Source organism: Panthera tigris, chromosome F3 (assembly GCF_018350195.1).
Source record: "Panthera tigris isolate Pti1 chromosome F3, P.tigris_Pti1_mat1.1, whole genome shotgun sequence".
NCBI classification, from domain to species: Eukaryota; Metazoa; Chordata; class Mammalia; order Carnivora; family Felidae; genus Panthera; species Panthera tigris.
Genome location: NC_056678.1, coordinates 38900005 through 38926291, shown reverse-complemented (window position 1 = coordinate 38926291; position 26287 = coordinate 38900005). Strand labels below are relative to the sequence as shown.

Below are 26287 nucleotides of genomic sequence, written 5' to 3'. Positions count from 1 at the left end.
ATCAGTGGGAAGCTCCTTCAATACAGAGCCTTCGTTCATAGATGAGCACAAGGCAGCGGTCTCTTCTCTCATGAAGCAATACTTTTTGGACAGGCCTTCTGCCACCCCCGCTCCCAAGGAAAGAAGGCTCAGGAGACCATCCCCAGGGGAGCTTCCCGTGGCGCACAGGCCCAGCAAATCAGTGGGAAGCTCCTTCAATACAGAGCCTTCGCACCCTACCCCACTCGGACCCGAGCCTTCAGCCCAAACAGCCAGTGCTGACCGACCCGTCCCCTTCCTCTTCTCCACCCGTGACCCGAGCCCAGCCCTTACCCTCACCCCTTCACCACTGGTCTTGCGTAAGTGCAGCCACACTCGACCCCACGGTAGCCCACTTCCAACCCCTAGGACAGCCACTTCCCTCCGCCTCCCTCTAACGCATCTCCTTCTCACCCCTCAACCCCTTTGGCAATCCCAGTGCTCCACGCAAACCTCCTCGAGCCCCCCCTCCCCCTCCCCGTCTTTCTGGCTTACCCCTTTTCAGGCTCAGCTTTCTTATCCCAGCCCCCCTGCTCAGCCCCCCAAGGTCTGCTCAGCCAAAACACCCACCTCCCCCCACTCATTTAATACCTACCACTACAGTAGATGCCCTATTGCGCTTACCCCCCTCTTCTTGACAACTCTGATCTCAGCCCTATCTCAAGTCTTGTATGTATCTTCTTGCCCTCACCCACTCAACCCCTAACTTCCAAGCCCACCGCATACTTTCTTTCCATCCCCAGCCAGCCTGAGGACACTTCATTCCTGAGTCTTTGCTAAACCACCCCCCAACTCTTGCTGCCCTAGTTCCCACCACCCCTACCCAATCTTGTTAGATTGACGTCTTCCTATCCCCATTTCAACTCTTCATCCCAGCTCTGTGCCCACTCTTCCCTTGATGTGGTCCCCATTTGATCTGAGAACCTAGTGCAGTCCCCTGCCAACCCCACCTGCTTTCTCAGAGCCAGGCACTTGCCGAACACCTCAATTGAGGCAGGGCCTCAGATGGTAAGTAAGTGTGGAGGAGTAGAGATCCTTCTCCCGTGGGTCAAGTGCTTTTCCTGGATGTCAGGCCCCCTGTACCTGTCCTTAAGGATTGTATTCCTGGCATCCATATTACATTACTCGCGTTGGCTGCTGGAATGATAGGTATCATCCAAATACCTGGAAGGTGAGGGAGCTACTCATTCAGCTGGGGCAGTGGAAGCTTATCACTTCCTTTTGGGTGATGATCTGGAGAAACTCAAGCGGTTCCACTGTGTGGGGTTGGCTGTGGTCACAGAATCATGTCCATGTGTATTGCCCTGCCGCTCAGAAAGGACCCTCACCCAGTGCTCCTCCTGGCCAGAACTGGTTGTAGATTAGTCCCGCTACCGAATGTGCCAGAGGTGACGTTACATGTTGTGAAGAGTAGAGATGAGTGGATCCTGGGGACGCCGAGGCCTCCGTGGAGGCTGTTGAATTGCTTCCTCTTTTTGCAGGTGCTGGATCATTGAGTTTTGAGCATTTTGATTACCCATGAACACAGAGAGTCAAGTTATCTCAGAGTAGCTAGACATTCTTGAGGCACCCAGGCTCCATGGTTAACATTTATAATCTCCTGGGATTTGGGGGTGCACATCCCCTCTAAGTTCTGGTGACCAAACTCCAAAGGATTGGCCATTTGACAGCCATTGTAAAGGACCCCAAAGAAGACCCCTTGTCTTTGCTTGCATTTATAGTCTCACGCCTTTGAGAATCGGATGTCCTTTTACCTTCAATATCCCCTTCCGTTAAGGTGTGATCTCTGAAGGGTTTCAGCCTGTTGGCAGCTTGGTGTAATGGAAGGAGTTCCGCAGTGACCCCACCACTGAGAAGTTGTATACCTCAACTTCTTACAGTCTGAAACGGTCTGAGCCTTTTTATTTTACTCATCTGTTCATTCAGCAAGTATTTTGTGAGCACCACTGTGTGCCGTGCACTGTTTGAAGCATTAGAAAGACAATGGTGAATGAGTCAGGCAAAGGTCCTGCTTTCATTCACTCAGAGTTTGGTCCTTGCCAGAATCTTAAGGGATCTGGGACAAGAATATGGGAGAGATGGGTGTTGTTGGATGGAAGGAGGGAGGGAGGAAAGAAAGATACCCAGTGTTCCTAGACCTCACATTTCTGGCCTCACCCACTAGCCTTTGGACTGGGAATCACGAGCTAGAAGTTGCTTGCCCTCCAGCTGATATTCAGTTGCTTTGTCGCCCTACCCACCCCCCCCCCACACCCATCCCACCCCCCACAGGGCTCTTGTCTAGAAATCCAACTTTCTTCAGGTAGAAGGAGGTGCTGTTTACTCAGCACTCACATGTCTGAAGTATCAGCTGTCTTTCTGAATCAGAAGATAACTTTGTCATTTGTTTCCAACTGAAAACCCTGACTCATCACCTGGTACAGCAGCTGGAGGGCTTAAACACCGGCCTGTTGTCGTGCATAGCCAGGTGCAGGATCGGAGTCAGGCCGTAGAGACGAGGCTGTCGCGGATGGCGGGGAAGTCTCTAAGAAGAAGAGGTTGCTGTTTACTGATGAACGGAGTGTTTCGAAAGTGGTGAAGCCAGGTTATCCATTTCTTCTTTTAATGTAAGTCTCATCTGAGTCCTTCTCCTCCTTTCGTTCTTCCTTAGTCTCTGGAGGAAGTGAAATTGGATGTTTATAGAAGGCCAGGCAGTATCACGAAGAGAATCAACCCCAACGATTCCTTCCTGTGTGTTGGAACATTTGAGGAGGGACAGCTCGGAAACCTGGCTGCCATGGAAAGGACCTGTGGTCAGCTAGTTGGGGCCACAGATCTGATGGGCACGATTGTTTCTTGTCAGTGTTAGGCCTTCTTTGATAAGGTGGAGCTTCTGAAGAGTCTGTGAATAATAAGTTTGCCTGAAACTCTTTGAACCAAGGACCTGGGACAGTATGAACTGACGAAAGGCACAGAGCTTGGAATGAGAAAATTCTGTCCCTCACCTGAGGCATGTTTCTACTGAGCCTCAGTTTTCTCTTCTGTGAATGAGGGATACTCATCCTTCTCTCACAGGATTGTTTTAAGAATTAAATGAGGATAGAGAATGAGATCCTGTGCCAGAGTGAACCAATACAGAGGGGCAGAGGTAGACGTAGGGTGACTTAAGAGTTTCCTAAAGGCACACGGCACTCACCTTTTCTGCTCAACTGTATCAGGGATGTTTGAACTCTCTACTTGCTCTCTTTCTTCTGGGTCTCCTGAAGACCCACCCCTCTTTCGTTTGCTTCTTGGTGTCAGTGAAGACAGCTCTGAAGATAGAAAGTGAAACCAGTCCCATAGCATGGTAGATGGGGGTCTGGCTCACCCAAGGAGCCTGCTGGAGTGCTGACCTAGCAGTCAGGAGACCCAGAGCCCAGAGATCTCACATCGTAGATGGTCGTGGTCCTGCCTCTGAGCCATTTCCTGCCTTCCTGAGGCGTTCTAGAACCGACAGGCCTATGTAGGGAGCTTTGGCTTCCTGCAAGGAAAGATGTGCCCGGAACTTTGGCCTGACCCCCACGTCTCAGTTCTGTTTTGTGAATTGTCAAGTGGCAATTCTTCTAGGTTTCTCTGCACTGTTGTCCTTTTGTGACGTTCCTGACACTGTTTTAGGTCACAGTTGTCTCTTGTCTGGCGCTGCTCTGACCTCAGTGTCAGTTTACTTTGTTTTTTCAGCAGACCCTGACTTGGCCAGAGCACCCACTTAATGATAAGCCTCCCTCCCTCCAGTGAATATTATATTCAGTGAATTAGTTGATGAGGCCTCAATGGTCTTCCTCTTCAGATTGCGGAGGCCCAAGCCTTGAGGCCGGCTGAGGGAAGGGCAGTTTTAGGGCTTGAGGCTCTGTCTAGAAGGGCAGGCCCCCGGAATTGCCAGAGGGGATTGGGTGCCAGGGTCTCAAAGCCAGCGAGCCTGAACTTGGCCTGCAGGGCTGCGTAGGGTAGCCTTGAAGAAACCCAGCCTCTAGGATCAGGCACGGTTTCAGGACCGACTCTATAGTATGTCCCCTTCTCCCGGTGCCCTGGTGGCCAGAGCATGGAGCTGGTCTCCAGCGAAGGGTCCTGAGGATTCCCAGTGGGTAGGAGCTGGGAAAGTGGTGGAGGGAGAGACAGTCTGATGGGCTGTGGCCAGGGGCTAGTGTTCCTCCTGTCAGTCTGTTGTGCGCTGACCAGAGCTGGTTTCGTGGGGGCCGTCCTCCACACACCTATCTGCCTTTGCATGTCCTTACTTAGGAAGGTCGGCGCTGGGTCCTGTTCACCCTCTGCCGGATCCAGAGGCCAGGGCTTGAATCAGAGCGTCTTTCATCATTTAGGGCCACCCTGCCGTTCTCCATGCCTCACTGTTCGCCTGTAAACCTTTCCTGCCAGACTCAACCCTGATGCTCCCTTGCATCCCGCCACCTGGGCCCCCAGCTGGAGAGCCCTCCTCCCAAGACTTCCCTGCCCCCTCCCCAGCCACCCCTTAGCCCTAGCTCACACCCGCCTCTTCCAGAAGGGTGGATGTCATCCTGGCCGAAGGTGGTAGAGCCCGCCACTGATCAGCCCTGGGATCTTGGGAAGTTCCCTGACCTGGGTCAGCTTTGATTTCATATCTGTTAGATCTGGATAATAAAAGAGCTCGCCTAGGGTGGTTACAAGGAATGAATGAAGCAATGTGTGTAAACAGTACAAAATCCATTCAGCATGCCTCCATTTGATAACTTCTTTGGGCCATAGGGTTTTGAGAACAGAGACAGCGATGACCTATTTTTTGGTGTCCCTCCATGCTCGGCAGCGTGGTCACTAGAGATCTGTTTAGATGGGAATGTGCCTGCCCAATCCTGGTCCGTCCAAGTGGCTGGGGCGGTCCAGGCGAGCCAACAGCCACCCCCCGAGGCTCAGGTTGAGGCCCCCCCCCCCACCTAAGCCACCCCCGGGGGGGTGGGGGGGAAGCCAGTGCCCTGAGGGATTTACCTGTGTACTGACTTCAGGTAGTTGAGCGGACTCATTCAGACAGTGGCCTTTGCCTATAAGGCTTGGCCACATCCAACCGGGGTAATAGATACCATTTATCCTTAGTACCGTCAGGCCCTGTGCTGGGCGTTTTCCACATTCATAACCTCCGTTTGAGACGTCTGCCGTGGTGCCCCACCTAGCATGCCTAAGTGGTTAGTGGCAAATCGAGATTCGAACCCGTGTTGTTTCCCTTTAGGCGTGTCCCTGTGCTGCTCCAGCTGGACCCTCGTGCCTGGAGGGGAAGCAGCTATGTAGCAAGAGGCCCTCCCTTTGGAAACTTCCTTCAGTTGTGCTTGTCCCTGCCGAGCTGGCAGACATCGGGCTGGCACAGGAGTCAGAGGCTCCGAATGTGAATTGTGAGCCCCTGCTTCCTGGTCCACGTGGGCTCTTGGCACCTCCAGCGGCAGCATCCCCCTCGCACCCTTAGTTCTGTATCCAAATCGGCCCCTCATTCCCTGCTTTTTTGTGCCAGCGTTTGGTGTGGCATACAGAGGCCTCTCCATGCCCTGATTAGGGTGGACCCACCCACGGCACATAGGATTCCCCACCTCCTGAGATCCGAGCCCTCACATTTCTTCTCTTCCCTTGTTTCCTTCCTTAAAATCCACTCTTGGCTTTTACTTTTGAATTCAGAGGCCTTTGCATTGCAGTTTGAGGAAGATGGGCTGACCCGCTGCCTGCTGGGGGGAGGGGGAGAATTGGCTGGGGGTGGTGAGCTGGAACCTGCTCATGTGGCCGCGCCGTCTGTCTCTGCAGGTGTCATGTGATTCTCCGAGGGAGCTGCAGCGTGAGCGGAAATGCTCTCGGTGGTGGAGAATGGACTGGACCCCCGGGCTGCCATCCCGGTAGGCAGTCGGAGAGGCTCAAGGGTGGGGAAGGGGCACGGGACAGCCATGTCATTGGTCTTCCTCACTTTGAAATGAATGAGTACTGTCTGCAAAGCGAGGCTTCGGGCTGAGAAAGAGTTATAGCAGAAGCAGGCTCTGAGGAGACCCTGCCCTTTCTAGAACATCTTATTGGTGATAGAATGGGAATTGATAAAAAACAACGGATTTTAATAGGGGCTGCCTGAAGACCAAGGATTTCTCAAAGGAAGTCATACATATGGGGCGCCTGGGTGGCTCACACGGTTAAGCGTCATGATCGTAAGCGGCTCATGGTCTTGCAGTTTGTGAGGTCAAGCCCTGCATTGGGCTCTCTGCTGTCAGAGCAGAGCCTGCTTTGGATCCTCGGTCCGCTCTGTCTCTGCCCCCTCCCCCACAGGCACATACATGTATGCACATTCTCTCTCTCTCTCTCTCTCTCTCTCTCTCTCTCTCTCTCTCTCTCAAAAATAAGTAAACATTAAAAGAAGGGGCAGCTGGGTGGCTCAGTCGGTTGAGCATCCGACTTCGGCTCACGTCATGATCTCACGGCTCATGGGCTGGAGCCCCGCATCGGGCTCTGTGCTGCCAGCTCAGTGCCTGGAGGCTGCTTCATATTCTGGGTCTCCCTCTCTCTCTCTGCCCTCTCCCTCCCATGCTGTCTCTCTCTGTCTCTCAAAAATAAATAAACATTAAAAAAAAGAAAAAAGAAAAGAGGGCATTAGGGTGGCCTGGGTGCCTCAGACGGTTGAGCGTCCATTTGGCTCAGGTCATGATCTCACGATTTGGGAGTTTGCTGCTGTCACTCCTTAGCCCACTTTGAATCCTCTGTCCTCCTCTCTCTTTGCCTCTCTCTCTCTCTCTCTCTCTCTCTCTCTCTCTCTCTCTCCAGTCAAATAAGCAAACAATAAAAGAAGTATATGACCCATAAGTCATATGAAAAGATGTCTAACATCAAAAGACTGCATACTGTATGACTTCATTTACACAAAATGTCCAGAATTGGCAAATCCATAAAGACAGAAAGTAGATTAGTTGTTGCTAGGGGTTGAGGGAGAGGGGACTAGAGAGGAGTGATTGCTCATGGGCACAGTGTTCCTTTTTGAGACAATGAAAATGTCCTAAAATTAGGTAGTGGCTGTAGTTTCACTATTCTGTGAACATACCAAAAATCACTGAACTGTATAGTTTAAATGAGTGAATTTTAGGCAATGTAAATTGTGTCTCATTAAAGCTGTTATAAAGAAAAAAAAAAAAAAACAGGGGCTCCTGGGTGGCTCAGTTGATGGAGCGTCCGACTTCGGCTCAGGTCATGATCTCACGGTCCGTGAGTTCGAGCCCCGCGTCGGGCCCTGTGCTGACCGCTCAGAGCCTGGAGCCTGTTTCAGATTCTGTGTCTCCCTCTCTCTCTGACCCTCCCCCGTTCATGCTCTGTCTCTCTCTGTCTCAAAAATACATAAACATTAAAAAAAAAAAAATTTTTTTTTAAAAAAAAAAAGAACATTCGACTTTTCAAAGAACATTAACATGAACTGTTTGGGCTAAGATAAAAATAAAACAGTAAAATATTTATCCATAATCCTATCAGCTAACAGTTCAAACCAGGTTTTCTGTATTCCCTCCCAATCCTTTTCCAAAACACATAGGTAATTTTGACATGCTTATACTATGACAGAACTGTCTTTATCTTTCCAAAGGATTTTACATATATGTATTTTATAATTGATTTATGTAACAGACCTTAACGGAATACTTACATGTGTCAGGAACCAAGCCAAGTGTTGAGGATGCAAGAATGAAAAAAAAAAGCAAGTCCTGCCCTCAGAGTAATCCCCCCGCCCCCCAACTCCTGTGCTGTAGGTCAGGAAGTATTCGTTCCGTTTAACAGATGAGGAAATTAAGCTCAGTGAGGTTAAGTGAAATGTCTGTAGTGACCCAGCTGTTGACCAACAGAGCTGAGACTAACATCTGCCTCTGACTGCCAGGTCAAGGATCTTTCCTTTTTTCTTTCTTTCTTTTTAAAGTTTATTTCTTTATTTTAGGGGCGCCTGGGTGGCTCAGTCAGTTAAGCATCCTATTTCAGCTCAGGTCATGATCTCACGGCTCGTGGGTTCGAGCCCTGCATCAGGCTCTGTGCTGACAGCTCAGAGCCTGGAGCCTGCTTCGGATTCTGTGTCTTCCTCTCTCTCTGCCCCTCCCCCCTCCTCATACTTTGTCTCTCTCTCTCTCTCTCTCTCTCTCAAAAATAAACATTAAAAAGATATTTTTAAATAAATAACGTTTATTTTATTTATTTTGAAAGGGAGAGTGAGCATGAGCAGAGGAGGGGCAGAGAGAGGGAGAGAGAGAGAGAGAGAGAGAGAGAGAGAGAGAGAGAGAGAGAATCTCAAGCAGGCTCCACACTGTCAGCACAGAGCCAGATACAGAGCTCAAACTCAAAAACCGTGAGATCATGACCTGAGCTGAAATCAAGAGTCAGATGCTTAACTGACTGAGCCGCCCAGGGGCCCCTAGGATCTTTTTTTTTTTTTTGAATTTTTTTTTTCAACGTTTTTTATTTATTTTTGGGACAGAGAGAGACAGAGCATGAACGGGGGAGGGGCAGAGAGAGAGGGAGACACAGAATCGGAAACAGGCTCCAGGCTCCGAGGCATCAGCCCAGAGCCCGACGCGGGGCTCGAACTCACAGACCGTGAGATCGTGACCTGGCTGAAGTCGGATGCTTAACCGACTGCGCCACCCAGGCGCCCCCCTACGATCTTTCTTAATGTGGACCATGCTCCTGTTTTCTTGGTGTTTTTATGGTTCTAAAGTGGCACTTGTTGCCTCTTCATGGAATCGTAGACCCCTAAACAAGGTGGAAAGCTTCACCCCTGCCCTAGATGGATCACCCAGGCTCCCACACCTGTAACTATGATGGAGCCGGTATTTAAACACAAGATTTCTACGGCTATCAAATCACTGAAGTTCGGTTTAAAAAGCAAAACAAAAGAAAAATATACAAATATCTTTGCAAAAAAATAACTATCTCTGGGTGGTATAAGTACGTAATTTTCCTTTTCTCCTCTATGCTTTGTCTCTGTTTTCTTTCTTTTTTTAAAATTTTTTCCAACGTTTATTTATTTTTGAGAGAAAGAGAGAGCGTGCGTGCGTGTGCAAGTGGGGGAGGGGCAGAGAGAGAGGGAGGCACAGAATCCAAAGCAGGCTCCAGGCTCTGAGCTGGCAGCACAGAGCCCGACGTGGGGCTCGAACCCATGAACCGTGAGATCACGACCTGAGCCGAAGTCGGACGCTCAACCGACTGAGCCACCCAGGCGCCCATCTTTGTTTTCTATGATTAGCTTGTGCTAGTTTTGCTGTATACACACCCACAGGTAGACGTGAGCACGTGTGTGGGTGTGCGTGTATTTGGTGATAAGCACTTACCTTCCAGCGGTCACCGCAGGATCTTCTAAAGGCCTGTGTTATGTCTGACACCGACTAGGTCATCAAGAAGAAGCTAGTGGGATCTGTGAAGGCGTTGCAGAAGCAGTACGTGTCCTCGGACACAGTGGTCACTAGCGAAGACGGAGATGCCAACACCATGTGCAGTGCCCTGGAGGCCGTATTTATCCACGGCCTGCATGCCAAGCACATCCGAGCCGAGGCCGGAGGGAAAAGGAAGAAGAGCGCCCACCAGAAGCCTCTGCCTCAGCCTGTCTTCTGGCCCCTCCTGAAAGCTGTCACCCACAAGTGAGATCAGCAGGGGAGGCTTTGCTTTGAGGAGGAGCTTCAGTGTGAGTGACCCTGGGCTCTCCCTCTACAGCTATATGGGAAAGCAGCAGAGATGCTCTGTGTTCTAGAATGGAGATGGGTGAGATAGGGGTTATTGTTAGACCAAGCCTCAAGAGCCCCTCAGCGCACAGGCAATGGCCTGGGGCTGCTCAGGCCCCTGGCTGGTCGCCTTTAGCAGGAGCCGCCTTTTTGCCACACCGTGGCAAAGTTAGGTAGTTGGAACAGAGAATGTGTGGCCTGCAAAGCCTAAAATCTTTACTAAGTGGCCCTTAACAGAAGAGGTTTGCTGACCCTGCCTTGGAATGTTTGAACATCTCTATGCTAAGTATTATATCCTAACAGGCTATGGCATTTTTTAAAGACGTGGAATCCAGATCATCTGAATATCCATCCACCCTGGGACGTTTGCCTCTGCGGCCCTGGCCCTAACTGCCTGGGCTTTGGAGCAAGCAGCTGCTGGCACGTTGCCTCTAAGGGCTATTAAATGCCACCTTCAGCCTGAAGGTGCCTTGTCAGTCTGTATCTTCCTTTTCATGCTGACTGCCACCGCCCTATCTCAGGTTCTTACCTCACTCCTAGGTGGCAGTGGCTTTCTGATTGTCCCCCTTATCTCATTGTGTCTGTCCTTAGGTCAGGCAGCTGGTCAACACTTATTGAGCTTAAGCTAACCCGAGCTCATTCCCTGAGCCCTGTGGAGCACGCACTCCTATGGGCGAGACGTGCTCAGGGCACTGTGATGGTCAGAGGAAGGGCATTTACATCAGACCAAGGGTTCGGGAACTGAGTTGGGTACATGATCTTATCCCGAGCAGCCCACCCAGAAGTCTGCGCGACTGCGGTCAAGTCATTTCCCGGTGTAAAAACTCTCAGGCTCCCCAGTGCTAGCCTGGAGTTCCATTCACTTCGTTGGGGCCCCGGAATCTGTATCCTGACCAGGTTCCCAGGTGATTCTGACGCACAGCCAGGTGTGGGGACCCTTGCCCCACCTTGCCTCACCGGTTGGATGCTCAAGACCCTGCATCACCTGACTTTGCAACCCCATCAGCCACTCCTCCTCCTCCCCGTGCTGTAACGGGAGTGCTCACCACTCCTGTTACACAGCTGCTGCTTCCCTACCCTTGGTGCCTTTTCTCTGTCAGTCCTTGGTGCCTGAGGTTCCCCTTCCATCTTTGCGGCTTGAAATCCCTCAAGGCCCAGCTCAATGCCTTGCCTGTGCCTAATCCCTATGCCTAATCCCGCAATGCCTTGCCTAAGGCATTGTCCTTACTGCAACCTGGAAGTGATTGCCTTCCCCCCAGCCCAGCTCTACTGACAACAGGGTTCACTTCCGTGTGCCCTTGAAAGGTAGTAACCTGGACTGAGGGCAGGACCATGTCTGTATCCTGTATCTTCACAGCTCCAAAGACCTGGCACTTAGGGGCTCATCACATGTATGCCGGATGAGCAGGTGATGTCAAGGGCGCCTGGGGAGTTGAAACAAAAATGGCAATTATCCTGCATGACAGTAACCTCGAAAAAGTGGGGAGTTGTAGCTAAATATTTCTCAATTCCCTGTAGAACACTGCTATCTGAGATTTTTTCCCAAGCCTGTATATACTTGCAGTCGTTATTACTGGCTCCTGCTCACCAGTGGATAAAATGATCCTCTGTGATCTGAACTCACTTCTTGAAACAAGCCTGTCCTCTCCACCCCCAGGCACATCGTCTCGGAATTGGAGCACCTGATCTTTGTCAGCACGGACGTGGGCCGCTGCCGGGCCTGGCTGAGGCTGGCCCTCAATGACGGCCTGAAGGAGTGCTACCTGAAGCTGCTCCTCCAGGAGCCCGCCCGCCTGTGCGAGTACTATCAGCCCACAGCCCTGCTTCGAGATGCCGAGGAGGGCGAGTTCCTCCTCAGCTTCCTGCAGGGACTGACGTCCTTATCCTTCGAGCTCTCCTACAAGTCCGCCATCTTAAACGAGTGGACGCTCACCCCGCTGGCTCTCTCTGGGCTTTGCCCGCTCTCTGAGCTCGACCCCCTCACCACCTCTGGGACAGAACTACAGCGGAAAGAGTCTCTGGATTCAATTTCCCATTCCTCAGGCTCGGAGGACATCGAAGTCCAGCACTCAGGCCATAAGATCCGACGGAACCGGAAGCTCACGGCCTCCTCCCTCAGCCTGGACACCGCCGGTTCATCCCAGCTGTCTTGCAGCCTAAACTCTGATAGCTGCCTACTCCAAGAGAATGGCTCCAAGAGTCCAGACCGTTCCGAGGAGCCCATGTCCTACGACTCCGACCTGGGGACAGCAAATGCCGATGATTCAGACCCGTCTCTGCAAGAGTGAGTGTCCTTCCCCCACTCCTCTCCTCCCCCTGCCTTCCTTCCTTCTCCTCTTCCTCTTTCTCTCCCTCCCTGTAGCATGTGATTGCCTGTCACTGAGCATTGACCTCTCTAAGGGCATAAAGGAAAAGGGGATCGTGGCTCTTCCTCAGGGACTGGAGTTGCCGGGACTTGTAACTGGAGGCAACATGGGGCAGCGAGGAGAATGGATTCAGGGAGGGCTCAGAGCTGAATCAGGCTCCAGCTCTGCCCCTGGCTGATCTTCGACAAGTTACCTAATTTCTCTGAGGCTTCGTGTAAAATATTATTGCCTCTAGGGCGGAAACCAACGGTTCGGAGTTAGATATACAACTTCCAAAAGACGCAGTGAAGCCCAGCGCGTCTGGGTGCTCCGCTGCGACCTCCCAGAAGGCCTCTGAAGGACACAGACCCTGAATGAGGCCTGGAGGAGGTGGTGCACAAAAGGGGCCAAGCGAGTGAGTGGAGGAAGAGCACAGGGAGCAATGAACTTGACTAGAGAAGGGACGCTGGGCAGAGCTGTCTCTTTAAAAGAACTTTTTTCTATTTGAGTATTGTTGACACACGGTGTTATATTAGTCTCAGGTGTACAAGGTAGTGAGTCACCATCTCTCTATGTTGTACCATGCTCACCCCAGCAGAGCCTTCTTCGTTCAGGCCCTTTTTGAACACTCATTTTTTAATAGATTTATTTTTATGCTAAGAAAAAAAAGTCTACCTACAGTGAAACGTCTTCTCCACCTTTGTAACCATAATTATTAATTCCTTACATCTTTCTTTTTCTTTTCTTTAAAGTTTATTTATTTATTTTTGAGAGAGAGAATGAGCAGGGGAGGGGCAGTGAGAAAGGGGGACAGAGGATCTGAAGCAGATTCTGTGCTGACAGCAGAGAGCCCAACGTGGGGCTCGAACTCACGAACCGTGAGATCATGAGCTAGGCTGAAGTCAGACATTTAACTGACCGAGCCACCCAGGCACCCCCTTTACATGTCTTTTTCTGATGTTTCTAAATGCATCTAACAGATATGAATAGATCTGTTAATAACTGTTAATATCTGTTAATAGATCTGTAATAGACTTTTAAATGTCTTTTATATTTCTTATCTCTGCCCCATCCCCACAAAGCTATTATAAATATACTGTTTGATACCTTGTCTTAGAAGAGATCAGAATTTTTGTTTTGGAGCTTCATATCAGTTTCTTAATTTTTTCCCCCCTATGGCATGTGTTTCCATTGTATGAATGTACCTTAGTTTATTTGACCAGCCCTGTATTTACTGGACACTGGAGTTCACTCTTTCTATAAATAACCGTGTGTATGTGATCTTTGAATTCTATGCAACTATCTCTGTTCAGTAAAGTCCCAGAAACAGAATTGCTGAGGCAAAGGATAAATGAATCTACAATTTTCATAGATAATCGCCTGTTTACACTCTGTCAGGAATGTACCTGTGCCCCCTCGGCCTTGTAGGCAGAAGGTATTATCAAACTTTTGGATATTTGCTCATCTAATAGGTAGAACATGATCAACTTTTTTTTCAAGTTTATTTACTTGTTTTGAGAGAGAGAGAGAGAGAGACAGCAAGCGAGCATGAGTGGGGGAAGGGCAGAGAGAGAGGCGGGGGGAGAGAGAGAGAATCCCAAGCAGGCCCCTCGCTGTCAGTGCAGAGCGTGATGCAGAGCTTGATCCCAGGAACTGTGAGATCATGACCCAAGCCAAAATCAAGAGTCGGGCTGGTACGGAGTGAGCTTAGAAGACATCTGTGAGGAAACAAGGCCATTAGGGCAGCCATCTTGCCCAAGCAGCAGCCTGTGGGTGGAGGAACCTAGGCCTTTGCTCTCAGGAACATACACCTGCTTTCAGGGGAAAGATACGCATGCACACACCCACCACACACACACACACACACACACATGCACACGGTGACAGAAATAGCCCCATTCTGTGTTTTCATGGCATTGATAGTTTTTTTTTTCCAATGTTTATTTATTTTTGAGAGAGAGAGAGAGAGAGACAGAGTGTGAGCGGCAGAGGGGGAGAGAGAGAGGGAGACACAGAACCCAAAGCAGGCTCCAGGCTCCAAGCTGTCAGCACAGAGCCCGATGCTGGGCCTGAACCCATGAACCACGAGATCATGACCTGAGCGGAAGTTGGATGCTTAACCGACTGAGCCAGACCAGGTGCCCCATCCAGTTCTTCACCAAGCTTCCCACCACCTTAGATTTAATATCCATTGATGATTCTTGCCCAAACTAATCTATGATGGCTGCAGAGTGATGATTTTCCAACCTCATGACCACCTCCACGTTTATCACTCACCATCTTATTGTCAGGAAGAGCTCCAACCCCATCCCCGTTGTGTATCTGTTTGTCTATTTATTACTATTAAGGACTCAGGGATTCCTATCTCTTTCACTAGATTATAATCTGTCCCTATCCTTATTTTTTTCAAAGACGCTCTAGGCCCAAGGTGGGGTGCTAACTCATGACCCTGAAACCAAGAGTCGCTCGCTCCACCAGCTGAGCCGGCCAAGCTCCCCTGTCACTATCTTTATTTGTGTTGATGGCCAAACTGTCCCAGACTACCTTAGAAACCATTCTGTATTAATTCTGTAGCTACGATACCAAAAGCGTAAGCAACAAAAGAAAAGATAGAGGAAACAGTCTTCATCATCATTGAATTCTTTTGTTTCTAAGAATACCATCAAGAAAGTGAAAGGCAACCCACAGAATGCGAGAAAATATTTGCAAGCCATGTATCTGATAAAGAATTTTTTATTTTTTATTTTTTTTAATTTATTGTTTTTAATTTTATTTTTTATTTGTTAAGAGTTACATCCAAATTAGTTAGCATCTAGTGCAACAATGATTTCAGGAGTAGATTCCTTAGTGCCCCTTACCCATTTAGCCCATCCCCCCTCCCACACCCCCTCCAGTAACCCTCTGTTTGCTCTCTATATTTATGAGTCTCTTCTGTTTTGTCCCCCTCCCTGTTTTTATATTATTTTTGTTTCCCTTCCCTTATGTTCATCTGTTTTGTCTCTTAAAGTCCTCATATGAGTGAAGTCGTATGATGTTTGTCTTTCTCTGACTAATTTCACTTAGCTTAATACCCTCCAGTTCCATCCACATAGTTGCAAATGGCAAGATTTCATTCTTTTTGCTTGCCGAGTAATACTTCATTGTATATATATATATACAGTCATCCATCATCCATCGATGGGCATTTGGGCTCTTTTCATACTTCAGCTATTGTTGATAGTGCTGCTATAAACATGGGGGTGCATGTGTCCCTTCAAAACAGCACACCTGTATCCCGTGGAGAAATGCCTAGTAGTGCAATTGCTGGGTCGTAGGGTAGTTCTATTTTTAGTTTTTTGAGGAACCCCCATCCTGTTTTCCAGAGTGGCTGCACCAGCTTGCATTCCCATCTGATAAAGAATTTTTACAACTCAATAAAGAAGGACAAATAACCCAACTAGAAAATGGGCAAAAGATCTGAATACTGAATTTCCCCAAAGATATGCAAATGGCCAAAGAGCACATAGAAAGATGCTCAGCGTCATTAGCCACCAGGAAAATGCAGATCCAAACCATCATGTGTACGACTTGGCACCCATTAGGAGAGCTTTGATCAGAAAGACAGTTAATAGCAAGTGTTAGTGGGGGGGGGGGGTGCTGGTGGGCTCCGTTGGTATAGAGCATGGTGACTCTCAACATCAGGGTCATGGGCAGAACCTACATAAAAAAAAAGAGTAAATTGAATTAAAAAAACAAACAAGCGTTGGGGCACCTGGGTGACTCAGTCAGTTGAGCCTCTTGATATCAGCTCAGGTCATGATCTCACAGTCTGTGGGCTCAAGCCCCGCATTGGGCTCTGCGTTGACAGTGAGGAGCCTGCTTGGGATTCTCCCTCTCTCCCTCTCTCTCTGCCCCTCCCTAGCTTTTGTGCACCCTCTCTCTCTCTCTCTCTCTCTCTCTCTCTCAAAATAACTAAATAAACTTTATAATTTTTTTTTTTTTTAAAGTAACCAGTGTTGGTAAGGATGTGGAAAAGCCGATGGCAATGTAAAATGGTACAGCCACTTTGAAGTCAGGCAGTTGCTCCAAAGTTGAAACTTGAAGTTACTCTATGGCTCAGCAGTTCCATTCCTTGGCGTATATGCCCGAAGGAATGAAAACATTTGTCCACACAAACACTTGTGCGTGAATGTTCACAGCACCGTCATTCATAATAGCCCCAAAGTAGCCCAAAAGTCTATAAAATGATCAATAGAGAGACAAAAGAAGGATTCATCACAAGGAATGAGATCCCAGTGGCTGCCACAACATGAATAAATCTTGAAAACATTGTTAAGCGAAAGAAGCCGGGCTCAAAGGCCACCTATGGTGTGACTATTTGTGTGCAGTGTCCAGGTTAGGTAAATCTAGAGAAATGGAAAGTAGGCTTGTGGTGGGCAGGGGTTGGAGGAGGGGTGGATTAGTGACAGCTAATGGGCATGGGGTTTCCTGTTGGGCTGATGAAAATGTTTTAAAATTGACCGCGATCATAGTCGCACGGCTCTGCAAACACACTATTGAGCTGCACGCTTTAAATTAAGTGATTGTGCGGTATGTGAATTATGTACTGTGAATTTTATCTCAATAAAGCTGTTACCAAGAAAGTGTTCCAGATTTGGCCAGCGGGTGCCCCTCTGAGCTGGCTCTCATGTCCATTTGACGTGCCCCAATCCATATTTTGAGCACTTTCTTACTTTCTAGCACAAGATAATTCAGACTTATTTTATACCCTTTCCTAACTCCAGCCTAGGAATCAACCTTTGTCCCAGAAGTCTTGCTTCCTATTTGGGGGGGAATGCAAAACCAAGATTTAGGCATTTATCATTTCGTTTAATCATCATGACAACCCTAGTAAGTGGGTACTGGCATATCTTCCTTTTACAAATGAGGCCCGGAGAGGTAAAGTATATTGCCCAAGGTCACACTGCAGCCCAACCTTTGAAAGCAGGCGATGTGAATCCAGAGTCCCCGCCCCTTGCACCTCCCCCTACACACACACACACACACACACACACACACACACACAGAGTGTGAAAGTGAAGTTTATTTCTTCAACAAGGTCACTTTTACTTGAGTGACCCCAGTTTTGAGTGGAAACAAAGGTGTAGAGCTTATAAGACAGCCTCTCAGGAATTGCACATGGCAGGGTATACCCTTGGGAAAAGTCACATATCATGCGTCTGGGAGCGTGGGGTTGAGGGCAGACCAACACCCAGTGGCCTGGCCCTTCCTACGAGAGCACATGTTCAAACCCACACACGCAAGTACCAGTAAAGTCCAGTGCTCATCAGTCTCCTTTGCCAGCCTCACTCCCCACCCCTGTACCCAAATGCTGCCCATAGCCAGGTGTCCTTTACAAGAGTGAGAATGGCTAAAACAGGAGAAAACCTATAGATGAAAGGAGATCAGCCTCGGTTTTTCACTGTTGACGCTGGGCAGTGGCTACATGGAGATTCATGATATTATTCTCTCTTATTTTGTAAATGTTTGAAAGTTTCTGTAGTAAAAGAAAGTATAAAATGGTGAGAGGAAAGAGAAATAGCCAGGCGGGGAGCCGTGAGTGAGCCGGGACATTTGGCTGCTGTCTCCAGATTCCTCAGGTGCTCAGAGGAGACCAGCAGCACGTCTGGGAGATCCTCGGGACCACAGGCCCTCAGCTGCACCTTCTCCCCTCCGAAGATGATGAGGATGCTACTCATGTCCTTGGTCAGCTGCCTCGTTGCCATAAATGAGGCCAAGCTCATCAGTCGCTGTGACTTGGCCAGAGTGCTGCACAAGGAGGATCTGGATAGGTTTGAGGGCTACTCCCTGAGTGACTGTGAGTGCCGCTTTCTCACACTCCCGCCCCCCCATTCCTCTTCTGCTCCTGGTCACCTCCTATGTGGCCATCTTTCCATCATTCATCTTTCGAAGCCAAGTTCAAAAAGCAGCCCTCCCCGAGAAGCCCCTCCCAACATTCTATATTCCTTCCACTGAATATTATTAACTGAGCACTTACTATGTACCGGGAACTATTTTAGGGGCTGGGGACAGAGACATCAACAAAGCCCCTTCCTTCACAGTGTTCGCATTCTAGGGGGAGAGGCGAGCCCCAAACAAACACACAAACATATGAAGCACTTCCTGGTGGTGATAAATGTTATGCAGCAGAATAAAGCCAGGGCAGTGAGAGGTAACCTTGTCCTTGAAGGGGAAGTCAAGGAATACCTCTCTGAGGAGGTGACATTGAGCAGCACTGAATGAGGCAAAGGACCGGGTCACCCAAATGTCTGGGGAAGAGCATTCCAGGCAGAGGGAGCAGGCAGTGCAAAGGCTTCGTCCTCCTCCCTGGTGGGGCTAGCTTCCTTTTGCCCAGATTTTGCACACACCTGTCTTGTGCCGTCCTTCTCGTTTTATCTTGTCTTGTGGTCCTTTAAGGGGTGCGTCTTCGTTCTTGCTGAAGGCACCAGCTGCCTTTGCCCCAGCTGAATGTCCCTCACTGGGCTTTGCACGGGTCATGGCACACAGTAGGCGATCATCAAGTGCAGGAGATGCGGATGGACAGCGGGATGATGAGCGGTTGTACTGAGGGGCAGGTGGATGGACCGAAGGGCGAGGAGAGAAGCTAATGGGTGTTTCCGGCCAGCTCGCCCCGTCTAGCCTCTTAGGCCTTGTTCCTTTCTTCTGCTTCCCCGTCTCCCTTTCTCCTCCGTGTCCTTTGTCCCTCAGTTCAGAGCCCTCTAAAAACCTTCTTCTCCCTGTTCTAAGGGCTGTGCCTGGCTTTTGTGGAGAGCAACTTCAACCTATCAAAGGTAAATGAAAATGCAGACGGCAGCTTCGACTATGGCGTCTTCCAGATCAACAGCCACTATTGGTGCAATGATCACAAGAGTCACTCGGAAAACATTTGCCACGAGGACTGCAAAGGTCTGGCCGGGGTCTCAGGGTGGGAGAGGGGAGAGGATGAGTGGGGTCTACTCACGGGACTTCTCGTCCCACTCCAAGCCTGGGAATGCACCCAGGAATGCCTTTGCTGAGCAGAGGATTTCACTAGTGGCTACGATGCCCCTCCGGTTAGGAGATTCTCCGGGGTGCAGGCTCCAGAAAGGCTCTGCACACCCAGTAACAGAGGACAGCAGCGGCCAACATTTAGCGAGAGTGTGTTGTATGCTGAGCACTTCACATGCCAGCTTCTCATGCGGTGGAAACTATTATGATCCCCGCTTTACAGACGAGCAAACTGAGGCTCATAGAACCAGTGCTGAATGCCAGACTGGTGGCCCTGAAGGCTCAGCTCTAACCATCAAGTCCTGACTTTGGTCAATGGCCTGATTGATTCGAGGCCAAGGGCAAACTCCCCACCTCAGAGCCACTCGTGGAGGCTCCACAGGTCCATGGCTTTGCCCCTTACTCCCTCTTTCGTACTCTGATCAACATCCCTGCACTCTTCACCTGAAGAGCCTCTCTCATTAGGCAAGGTTTACCTTGGCCTCTGTGCTGCCTGTTTTGACATTTCCTTTCCCTAGAAACCCTCAAACGTGGCGCGAACCAGCATGTACCCTAGCTAGGATGTGTGGTAGTAAACATACATTTACTCCTGCCCCTCCTGCCCCCACCCCTAGCCACCCTTGACCTCTAGCAGCCATTGTAGGGATATCTCCATGGGCCTCTGGGAGGGAGCCCTTGCCTAATCTGGAAGGACTCAGCCCCTGGGGGGCGGGGAGAGCCGGTGTCTGCCTCAGTCTCTGGGACTGTCCTCTGTGTTCTCACAGGTATTCTCTGTCTCCCCTTCAGAACTGCTGAGCCCCGATCTTCTCTCAACCATCAACTGTGTGAAAAAGATTGTGTCTGGAGCAGGGGGAATGAAGAACTGGTGAGGAGGTCACTGTGGGACTAAGTCAGCAGGCAGAGCCCCAAGAAGGATGTAGTGACAGGAGGGGACAGGAGGCAAGGACTCCACCCCTTCTAACCATCTAGAAAAATGTGGGAGAGCGGCGGGCTTGGAACTGGGACTTACAAGACTTGGGATCTGGGTCTTTCTCTGATGTTGTATTAAAACTGTTTTGGACACAGTAGCAAAGGAACTTGAGTTAGCTGAGGGAGATGGCTTCGGAGGGGACAAGGTGTCTCACCGAGCTTACCCAAGGGGTCTCTTCTCTGGAAGAGAACGGAGGCGGAGCTGGGAACTGTCAGTGTGGCTTTCCTGACAAGTTTCTGCCTCCTCGTGCATTTCCTTCACTACTTCCTTTGTAGAGCAGTATATTCTGCTCCCCATTCCAGAGGACAGACTGTGGCTGCCCCCAAGTTAACGGGCTAATGTTCTGAGCAGTCACGGAGACTGGCTAGTCTCAGCCCCAGAGTCCAAGGGGCTGGGATAGAGAATCTGATTGGCTCAGCTTGGACCCATCATCCCCGAGCGGTTCAATGAGCTGTAGGTGTGGGACCAGTTAAGCAGCACCATCATGCTGGCCACGGGTGGGGGGTGGGGCTGGCCCTCTCCATAATTCGCAGCAACATTTTCTATAAAAGGTGCGTAGCTCCTCAGCTGAGCAAATACCCCCAAAGCTGTCAGCTTCCCAGTGGTAGACAGTGCAATGGTTGCTTCACTTTTCTGAGCTTCAAATTGGAGATAGATAGATAGATACATAGATAGATAGACAGATAAGTTGCCTCTACAGGTGTCTGTGAGGAAGGAGGGGGTTAAGTGCCTTGTCTACTCTAAGAACACCATGCGGGAGAGACGCTGACGGCTACTAGGGATGACCCTCTCTGGAGGGAGAGTCGATCGTTGCCCCTGAGATTGACGGATTGGTTATTTATTTATTTATGTATGTATTTATCTTTCTGTTTGTTTAGTGACTCTCAGCCTTGTAAAATGGTGCACTCCCCCTTCGGGGCCAGAGGAGGATTTGAAAACGTGGGAGCATGCTGAACGGGGGGAGGAGCCAAACACCACAGATAAGAGAAATTTAAAGGAAGGCTCAGAGGGGCCACGGGGGGACAGACCAGAGAGCGAGCAGTGAAGGGGGTTCCGTGCATTGCCGTGCTGTGCCGTGCGTTCACTAAGTGCTGGGTCATGGATGTGGAGAAGGAGCTACTAAGTAGGAAGCAAGAAGCCAGCCTTCTTCTCTCCACAGGGTGGCATGGAGGTTGCACTGTGCGGGCCGGCCACTCTCCTACTGGATGACGGGGTGTCACAAGGAATGAGACAGGCGTGGAGTCATTCCAGCGTTCCTCTTCTCGCCTGGGGATTCTTCATGTCTTCTTCCTCTTGCCTCCACTTCACGTTATCTGCTTTCCTTCCCATGTTCAAAAAGGACTGACCGGAGCCCCAGGAATAAATGGTTTTCTAGGGCTTTCCCCTTGCACCCATCCAAGCCCAGGCCCCTGGTTCCTGACTGTCATTCGCGAACCAAGAGAGGACCACAGTGAAGAAGTTGTTATATTTGGGGAATTATTAAAGCATTCCTTGTGCAAAGAATGTGTTGATTTCTTCATTTTTCATTCCAGATATCTTCGAGTACCTAGTATGGCAGGAGGGTGGTGGGCACTAGAAGAAGGAAGGTAAATCATAACTATTGTTCTTGAGGTGTTCACCATCTGCCTGGAGAAGCAGCGACATACACGAACACTGGCTACAGCGAATGAGTGGATACATACAACGAATACACGGTGCTGACGTGGAGTTGAACCTGCAAAATGACAACGCAAAGACAGAAAAGGGGCAGTTGGAGGAATGTTCTACCCGTGGCTACAATCGGAACTGCCTGAATAAACTGTCCCACCTGGGCCACTGCTGTCCCTACTTCTGAGCCTTAACTGCTTCAGCTCTGAAGTGAGAGGTTTGACATTTGAGTGGTTCCCAGAGTTTTGGATTTCACAGACCAGTAAAGCACGAAAAAAGTTAAGGCCATGTTAACATGTCCAACTTTTTATTTTAATGCCCTAGAAAGAGTATGAATCACAACAACTATCCTCTATCAGCATCTCCTCATAAAACAGTTTTCAGCATGAAAAATGAAGGTCAGTGTGCCCGGGTGGCTCAGTTGGTTGACCGTCGGTCTTCGGCTCAGGTCATGATCTTGCGGTTTGTGGGTCTGAGCGCCGGCGAGGGGCTCTGTGCCGACAGCTCAGAGCCTGGAGGCCGCTTCGGAGTCCGTGTCTCCCGCTCTCTCTCTGCCCCTCCCCCATTCGCACATGCATGCTCTCTCTCAAAAATGAATAATATTAAAATAATTTTTTAAATGAGGGTCAGATTTATAGGATAATGGAATGGATTTCGTTTTATGAAAATATTTTTTTTAACCCTGCTTATATTACCTTTTCTTGCTTTGGCAAGGACTGGTGAAACCTTCACCACAGACCAGCAGCAGTCTGAAGGCCACTGCTTAGAAACCTCAGGAGACTTGTTTTGTAAGGCCCCTTCTGGCTCAGACATTCTAGGATTAAAATAAGGATCATTAGGACCTACTTTCCCTCTCAGTGTGTTAGTCCTCAAAATAGCTATTTGGATGCCGAGAGCGGCCCTTCTGCACAAGCACCATGAGCTCCAATATTGGTGCCCTACCTGGCCTCACTCTTTGGTTTTTTCAAATTTATCTCTCCTTCTTACCCTGCTTGCCAAACTCCCACATCATCTCACCCCAACAAGCACACACGTACACCAATTCATCAAAATCATGTAGGGAAATCAGGGAATGCTTTTTAAGGATTTCATTAATGGCTTAATGAGTTATAGTTTGATTTGTATATTTAACATTCATGAAAACATTCTTAAGCCAAAGGATTGCATCTTTAGTGGTCATTGCCCACACAACGTAGAGAAATCCAAATTTTTAAGTTCAGTAGGTAACTTACTAACTGCTAGTAGTCTAAATCTTCTCCCGGAGTGAAGAGGAAGAAGGCTGCCATAAAATTGTCCACACCCAGGGATCCTGTAAGCTCACCCTTTAGACCCTACTGTAAAAATACACTTGACTAACGGTGCCTGGGTGGCTCAGTCGGTTAAGCGTCCGACTTCAGCCCAGGTCGTGATCTCACAGTTTGTGAGTTTGAGCCCTGCTTGGGGCTCTGTGCTGACAGTCTGGAGCCTGCTTCGGATTCTGTGTGTGTGTGTGTGTGTGTGTGTGTGTGTGTGTGTGTGTGTCTGATTCTCCGCTGCTTGCACTCTGTCTCTCAAAAATAAATAAATATTTAAAAAAAAATTTTTTTTTAAATACACTTGACTAGAAGCACTAAATTCTACGACATTGAGACAATGGAGCTGCGGGAGGGGAAGTAGAGGCAGAGACCCGCCCCAGAGCGGGAGGGGCGAAGGAGAGGTCCGGGGGACAGCCCCCGCCCCACCCCGCGGCGAGCTGGCCCCGCCCCTCGTCCCAGCCCCTTTTTAAAACGCGCGGGCGCGCCTTGCGCAGGCGCCGTGCCACTCAAACCTTAGTCGCGCCTGCTCCTTGGTGGTAGGATGGCGGAATTGGTCTCTTTTACGGTTCCCACCGAGAGTGACAAAACCTTGCTGGTGTGGGAGCTGAGTTCTGGACCCACGGCCGAGGCCTTGCATGTGAGCCGGGCCAGGAGGGAGGGAGGGAGGGAGGGAGGGAGGGAGACACCCCCACCTCCCCGTGACTGGGAGTCTGAGTCTGGCCTTGAGCACCTCGCGCGCCTTGTAGTCTCCGCCGAGAGGAATCTTAGTTCTAGAGGGGAGCTTTGCAGTCTCAGCCCCGACAGATTTTTGAGAGGTAACTCTCAACAGCCGGCACATGTTGCCTTCTAATGCTTCTCGAATCCCGGGATTTCAAAGGGAAATCTTTTCAACGAAACGAGAAGTGCTTTGGGTTGCGTGTGCAGGAGGGCTTAGGGAATAGAAGGCAGTTTTGTTTGCTGGGCGTGAAATTTCATGCACTTACTTGGCGTGGGACCACCCCACAGCATTCTCTGTTCGCAGTATTCTCCCAGTTTGGCCTTCTGTATTCGGTCCGAGTCTTCCCGAACGCTGCAGTGGCCCGTCCTGGTTTCTACGCCATCATCAAGTTTTACTCAGCAAGGGATGCTCACAGAGCCCAAAAGGCATGCGACCAGAAGCAGCTTTTTCAGAATTCTCCAGTGAAGGTGGGTCCAAGTAGGAAATTCCTAACACCACTGGGACGAAGTGTTGAATTCAGCAATAATAGACCAGCGTTGGTATACCACTGTGGTTTACAGAATGCTTTTAGATGCATTGCTACACTGATCCTCCGGTTTCCCTGGGTTTTTTGGTTGTTTTGTTATGTTTGTTTTGTTTTCAGATGAAGAAACTCGAACTCAGGATAGTTAAGTGACTTACTTAAGGTTCATGACGGTAACTGGAAGGGAGAGGTCAAGCCCAAACTTACTGATGTTCAACCCTGTGTCATTTTTTGGTGCCCCTTAATTTAACAAAGCTTCACAAGAAGTCTTGTTTCTGTTTACTATTATGGGGATTAAAAAAAATTTTAATAACGTTTTTATTCAGTTTTGAGAAACAGGGCATGAGCAGGGAAGGGGAAGAGAAAGAGGGAGACACAGAATCAGAAGCAGACTTCTAGGCTTTGAGCTGTCAGCTCAGAACCCGATGTGGGGCTCGAACTCATGAATCCTGAGATCATGACCTGAGCTGAAGTTGGACGCTTAACCGACTGAGCCACCCAGGCCCCCCTCTATTATGTGGATATAAAATGACAAACTCTCTCATCAGTTGTATTATAAAGGATGCTTCATCGTCATTATCGTCGTCATCACTCTCAAGCTGCCTATTCAGAACTCCCTTCAACTCCCGGGAAAATGGTTAAAACATTCTTTAATACACCACAGAAACTTTATTCCATACCAACATGCTGTCCATTTTGCTTTCCCAGAGCCCCAGAATTATATTTCATTATGTGCCTCAATTCAATCACCATGTCCTTATCAAGGGCCATGTCAATTCCTTTGAATAAGTTGAGTGAGGCTTAGATTGCCAAACCTTTCACTTTATAATTGTATGTTTTCATCAGCTTTGTCTAACTGGCTTCTTAATCTAGCTACTTCCTACGGACTCGACTGCCTATTCTTACCCATATGCCCTTCCTTACTGATTTAATCTGGATCGAATCTAAGAATCCTCAAATGTCTGAGTATACTGTCTCCACTTGTTCAACACTGTCTTCAATCCTGGCTCCACTCCCTATGATTGAAATGATCACCTGTCAGGCATTCCTGAGCTTGCAAGCTTCTAGCCTGTGAAGATGTCACCCAGCCACTCAGCTATCACAGATTATGAAATAATTACTTTGTATCAGTTGTGAGTAATGAGGTGTTTTTGTCTCATTGGACATTAAGACCATTTCACAAATGGATTTTGAGATTTCACAGCATAAAGCCCAAAGTCAATATATAGCTGACAGGAGAGAGCATTCATATTAAATTTCTTTATTTATTTAACACAGAGCCTTGGGTTACCACCACCACCACCACCACCCCCACCCCGCCGCCTACTGAAATTGTTGCCCAATTTACTTATGTGTTCCTTTATACTTTGGTAAGTACACATAGTTTCTGGTTGTTTTTGTTTGTTTGTTTACCTTTTATAAATACATATTTAAAAAGAACATATTAAAAAAATTTTTTTAATGTTTATTTAAAAAAATTTTTTTTTAACATTTATTTATTTTTGAGACAGAGAGAGACAGAGCATGAACAGGGGAGGGGCAGAGAGAGAGAGGGAGACACAGAATCTGAAACGGGCTCCAGGCCCTGAGCTGTCAGCACAGAGCCTGACGCGGGGCTCGAACTCACAGGCCGTGAGATCATGATCTGAGCCGAAGTCGGACGCTTAACCGACCAAGCCACCCAGGCGCCCCTAATGTTTATTTTTGAGAGACAGAGTCAAAGCATGAGCGGGTGAGGGGCAGAGAGAGAGGGAGACACCTAATCGGAAGCAGACTCCAGGCTGTGAGTTGTCAGCACAGAGCCTGACACGGGGCTCGAACTCACAAACTGTGAGAATCATGACCTGAGCTGCAGTCGGATGCCCAACAGACTGAGCCACCCAGACGCCCCAAGAATAACATCTTACAGTAAAATCAAGGAAAGGCCTAAGGCATCTGAGAGCTTTTTTTCAGTAGCATGAAGGAAAACGGTCGCCAGCAAGAACTGTGGCAAGGTTATCTAAGGTGACAACTGTCTCTACCACTCAGGGGCTCGAGGCCCTTCTGCAGCTTCCTGGTTGTCCAGAACAGCTCC

General features: G+C 49.1%; 2 protein-coding genes and 2 long non-coding RNA genes across 23 annotated transcripts in view; 2 read left to right on the top strand and 2 right to left on the bottom strand.

Annotated features, from left to right (window-relative positions):
- The first annotated feature begins 142 nt into the window (after positions 1-142).
- LOC102965818 (pleckstrin homology domain-containing family M member 1) lies at positions 143-21533 on the top strand. 10 transcript variants are annotated; one of them, XR_006213709.1, is made up of 8 exons: positions 143-2624; positions 5791-5879; positions 9382-9629; positions 11368-11994; positions 17665-17891; positions 18821-18979; positions 19825-19999; positions 21190-21273. XR_006213709.1 is itself a non-coding variant. In XM_042975450.1 (8 exons), exons 2-8 carry the CDS (start codon positions 5832-5834, stop codon positions 21373-21375), a joined length of 1596 nt encoding a protein of 531 aa, XP_042831384.1. In that variant the 5' UTR covers positions 143-338; positions 5791-5831; the 3' UTR covers positions 21376-21533. The 10 variants fall into 10 exon arrangements, 6 of the variants coding, with proteins under 6 accessions (XP_042831384.1, XP_042831383.1, XP_042831388.1 ...); XR_006213710.1 differs by lacking the exon at positions 21190-21273 and adding an exon at positions 20909-20926; XM_042975450.1 differs by having other exon boundaries at positions 143-338; positions 19825-19925; positions 21190-21533.
- On the bottom strand, positions 1530-3654 carry LOC122235712. 2 transcript variants are annotated; one of them, XR_006213724.1, is made up of 2 exons: positions 3194-3654; positions 1530-2899 (listed from the first exon to the last, which is right to left on the bottom strand). It is a non-coding gene; the product is annotated as an uncharacterized LOC122235712 (long non-coding RNA). The 2 variants fall into 2 exon arrangements; XR_006213723.1 differs by having other exon boundaries at positions 2322-2671.
- LOC122235721 lies at positions 21477-23091 on the bottom strand. The gene is made up of 2 exons (XR_006213741.1): positions 22373-23091; positions 21477-21744 (listed from the first exon to the last, which is right to left on the bottom strand). It is a non-coding gene; the product is annotated as an uncharacterized LOC122235721 (long non-coding RNA).
- LOC122235710 (RAD52 motif-containing protein 1-like) overlaps positions 21738-26287 on the top strand; it is a 92608-nt gene continuing 88058 nt past the window's right edge. For 8 of the 10 annotated variants that reach the window (XR_006213714.1, XR_006213716.1, XR_006213713.1 and 5 more), the window contains exon 1: positions 23794-24157. Coding sequence is in view for 4 of the 10 variants with exons in the window: in XM_042975459.1 (XP_042831393.1) it covers positions 23822-24157 (336 nt within the window). In the remaining 6 variants the exon portion in view is untranslated. Of the gene's footprint in view, positions 22076-23268; positions 23610-23793; positions 24158-26287 lie in introns of those variants that run through there. The other 2 variants (XM_042975460.1, XM_042975458.1) reach the window with 2 other exon arrangements.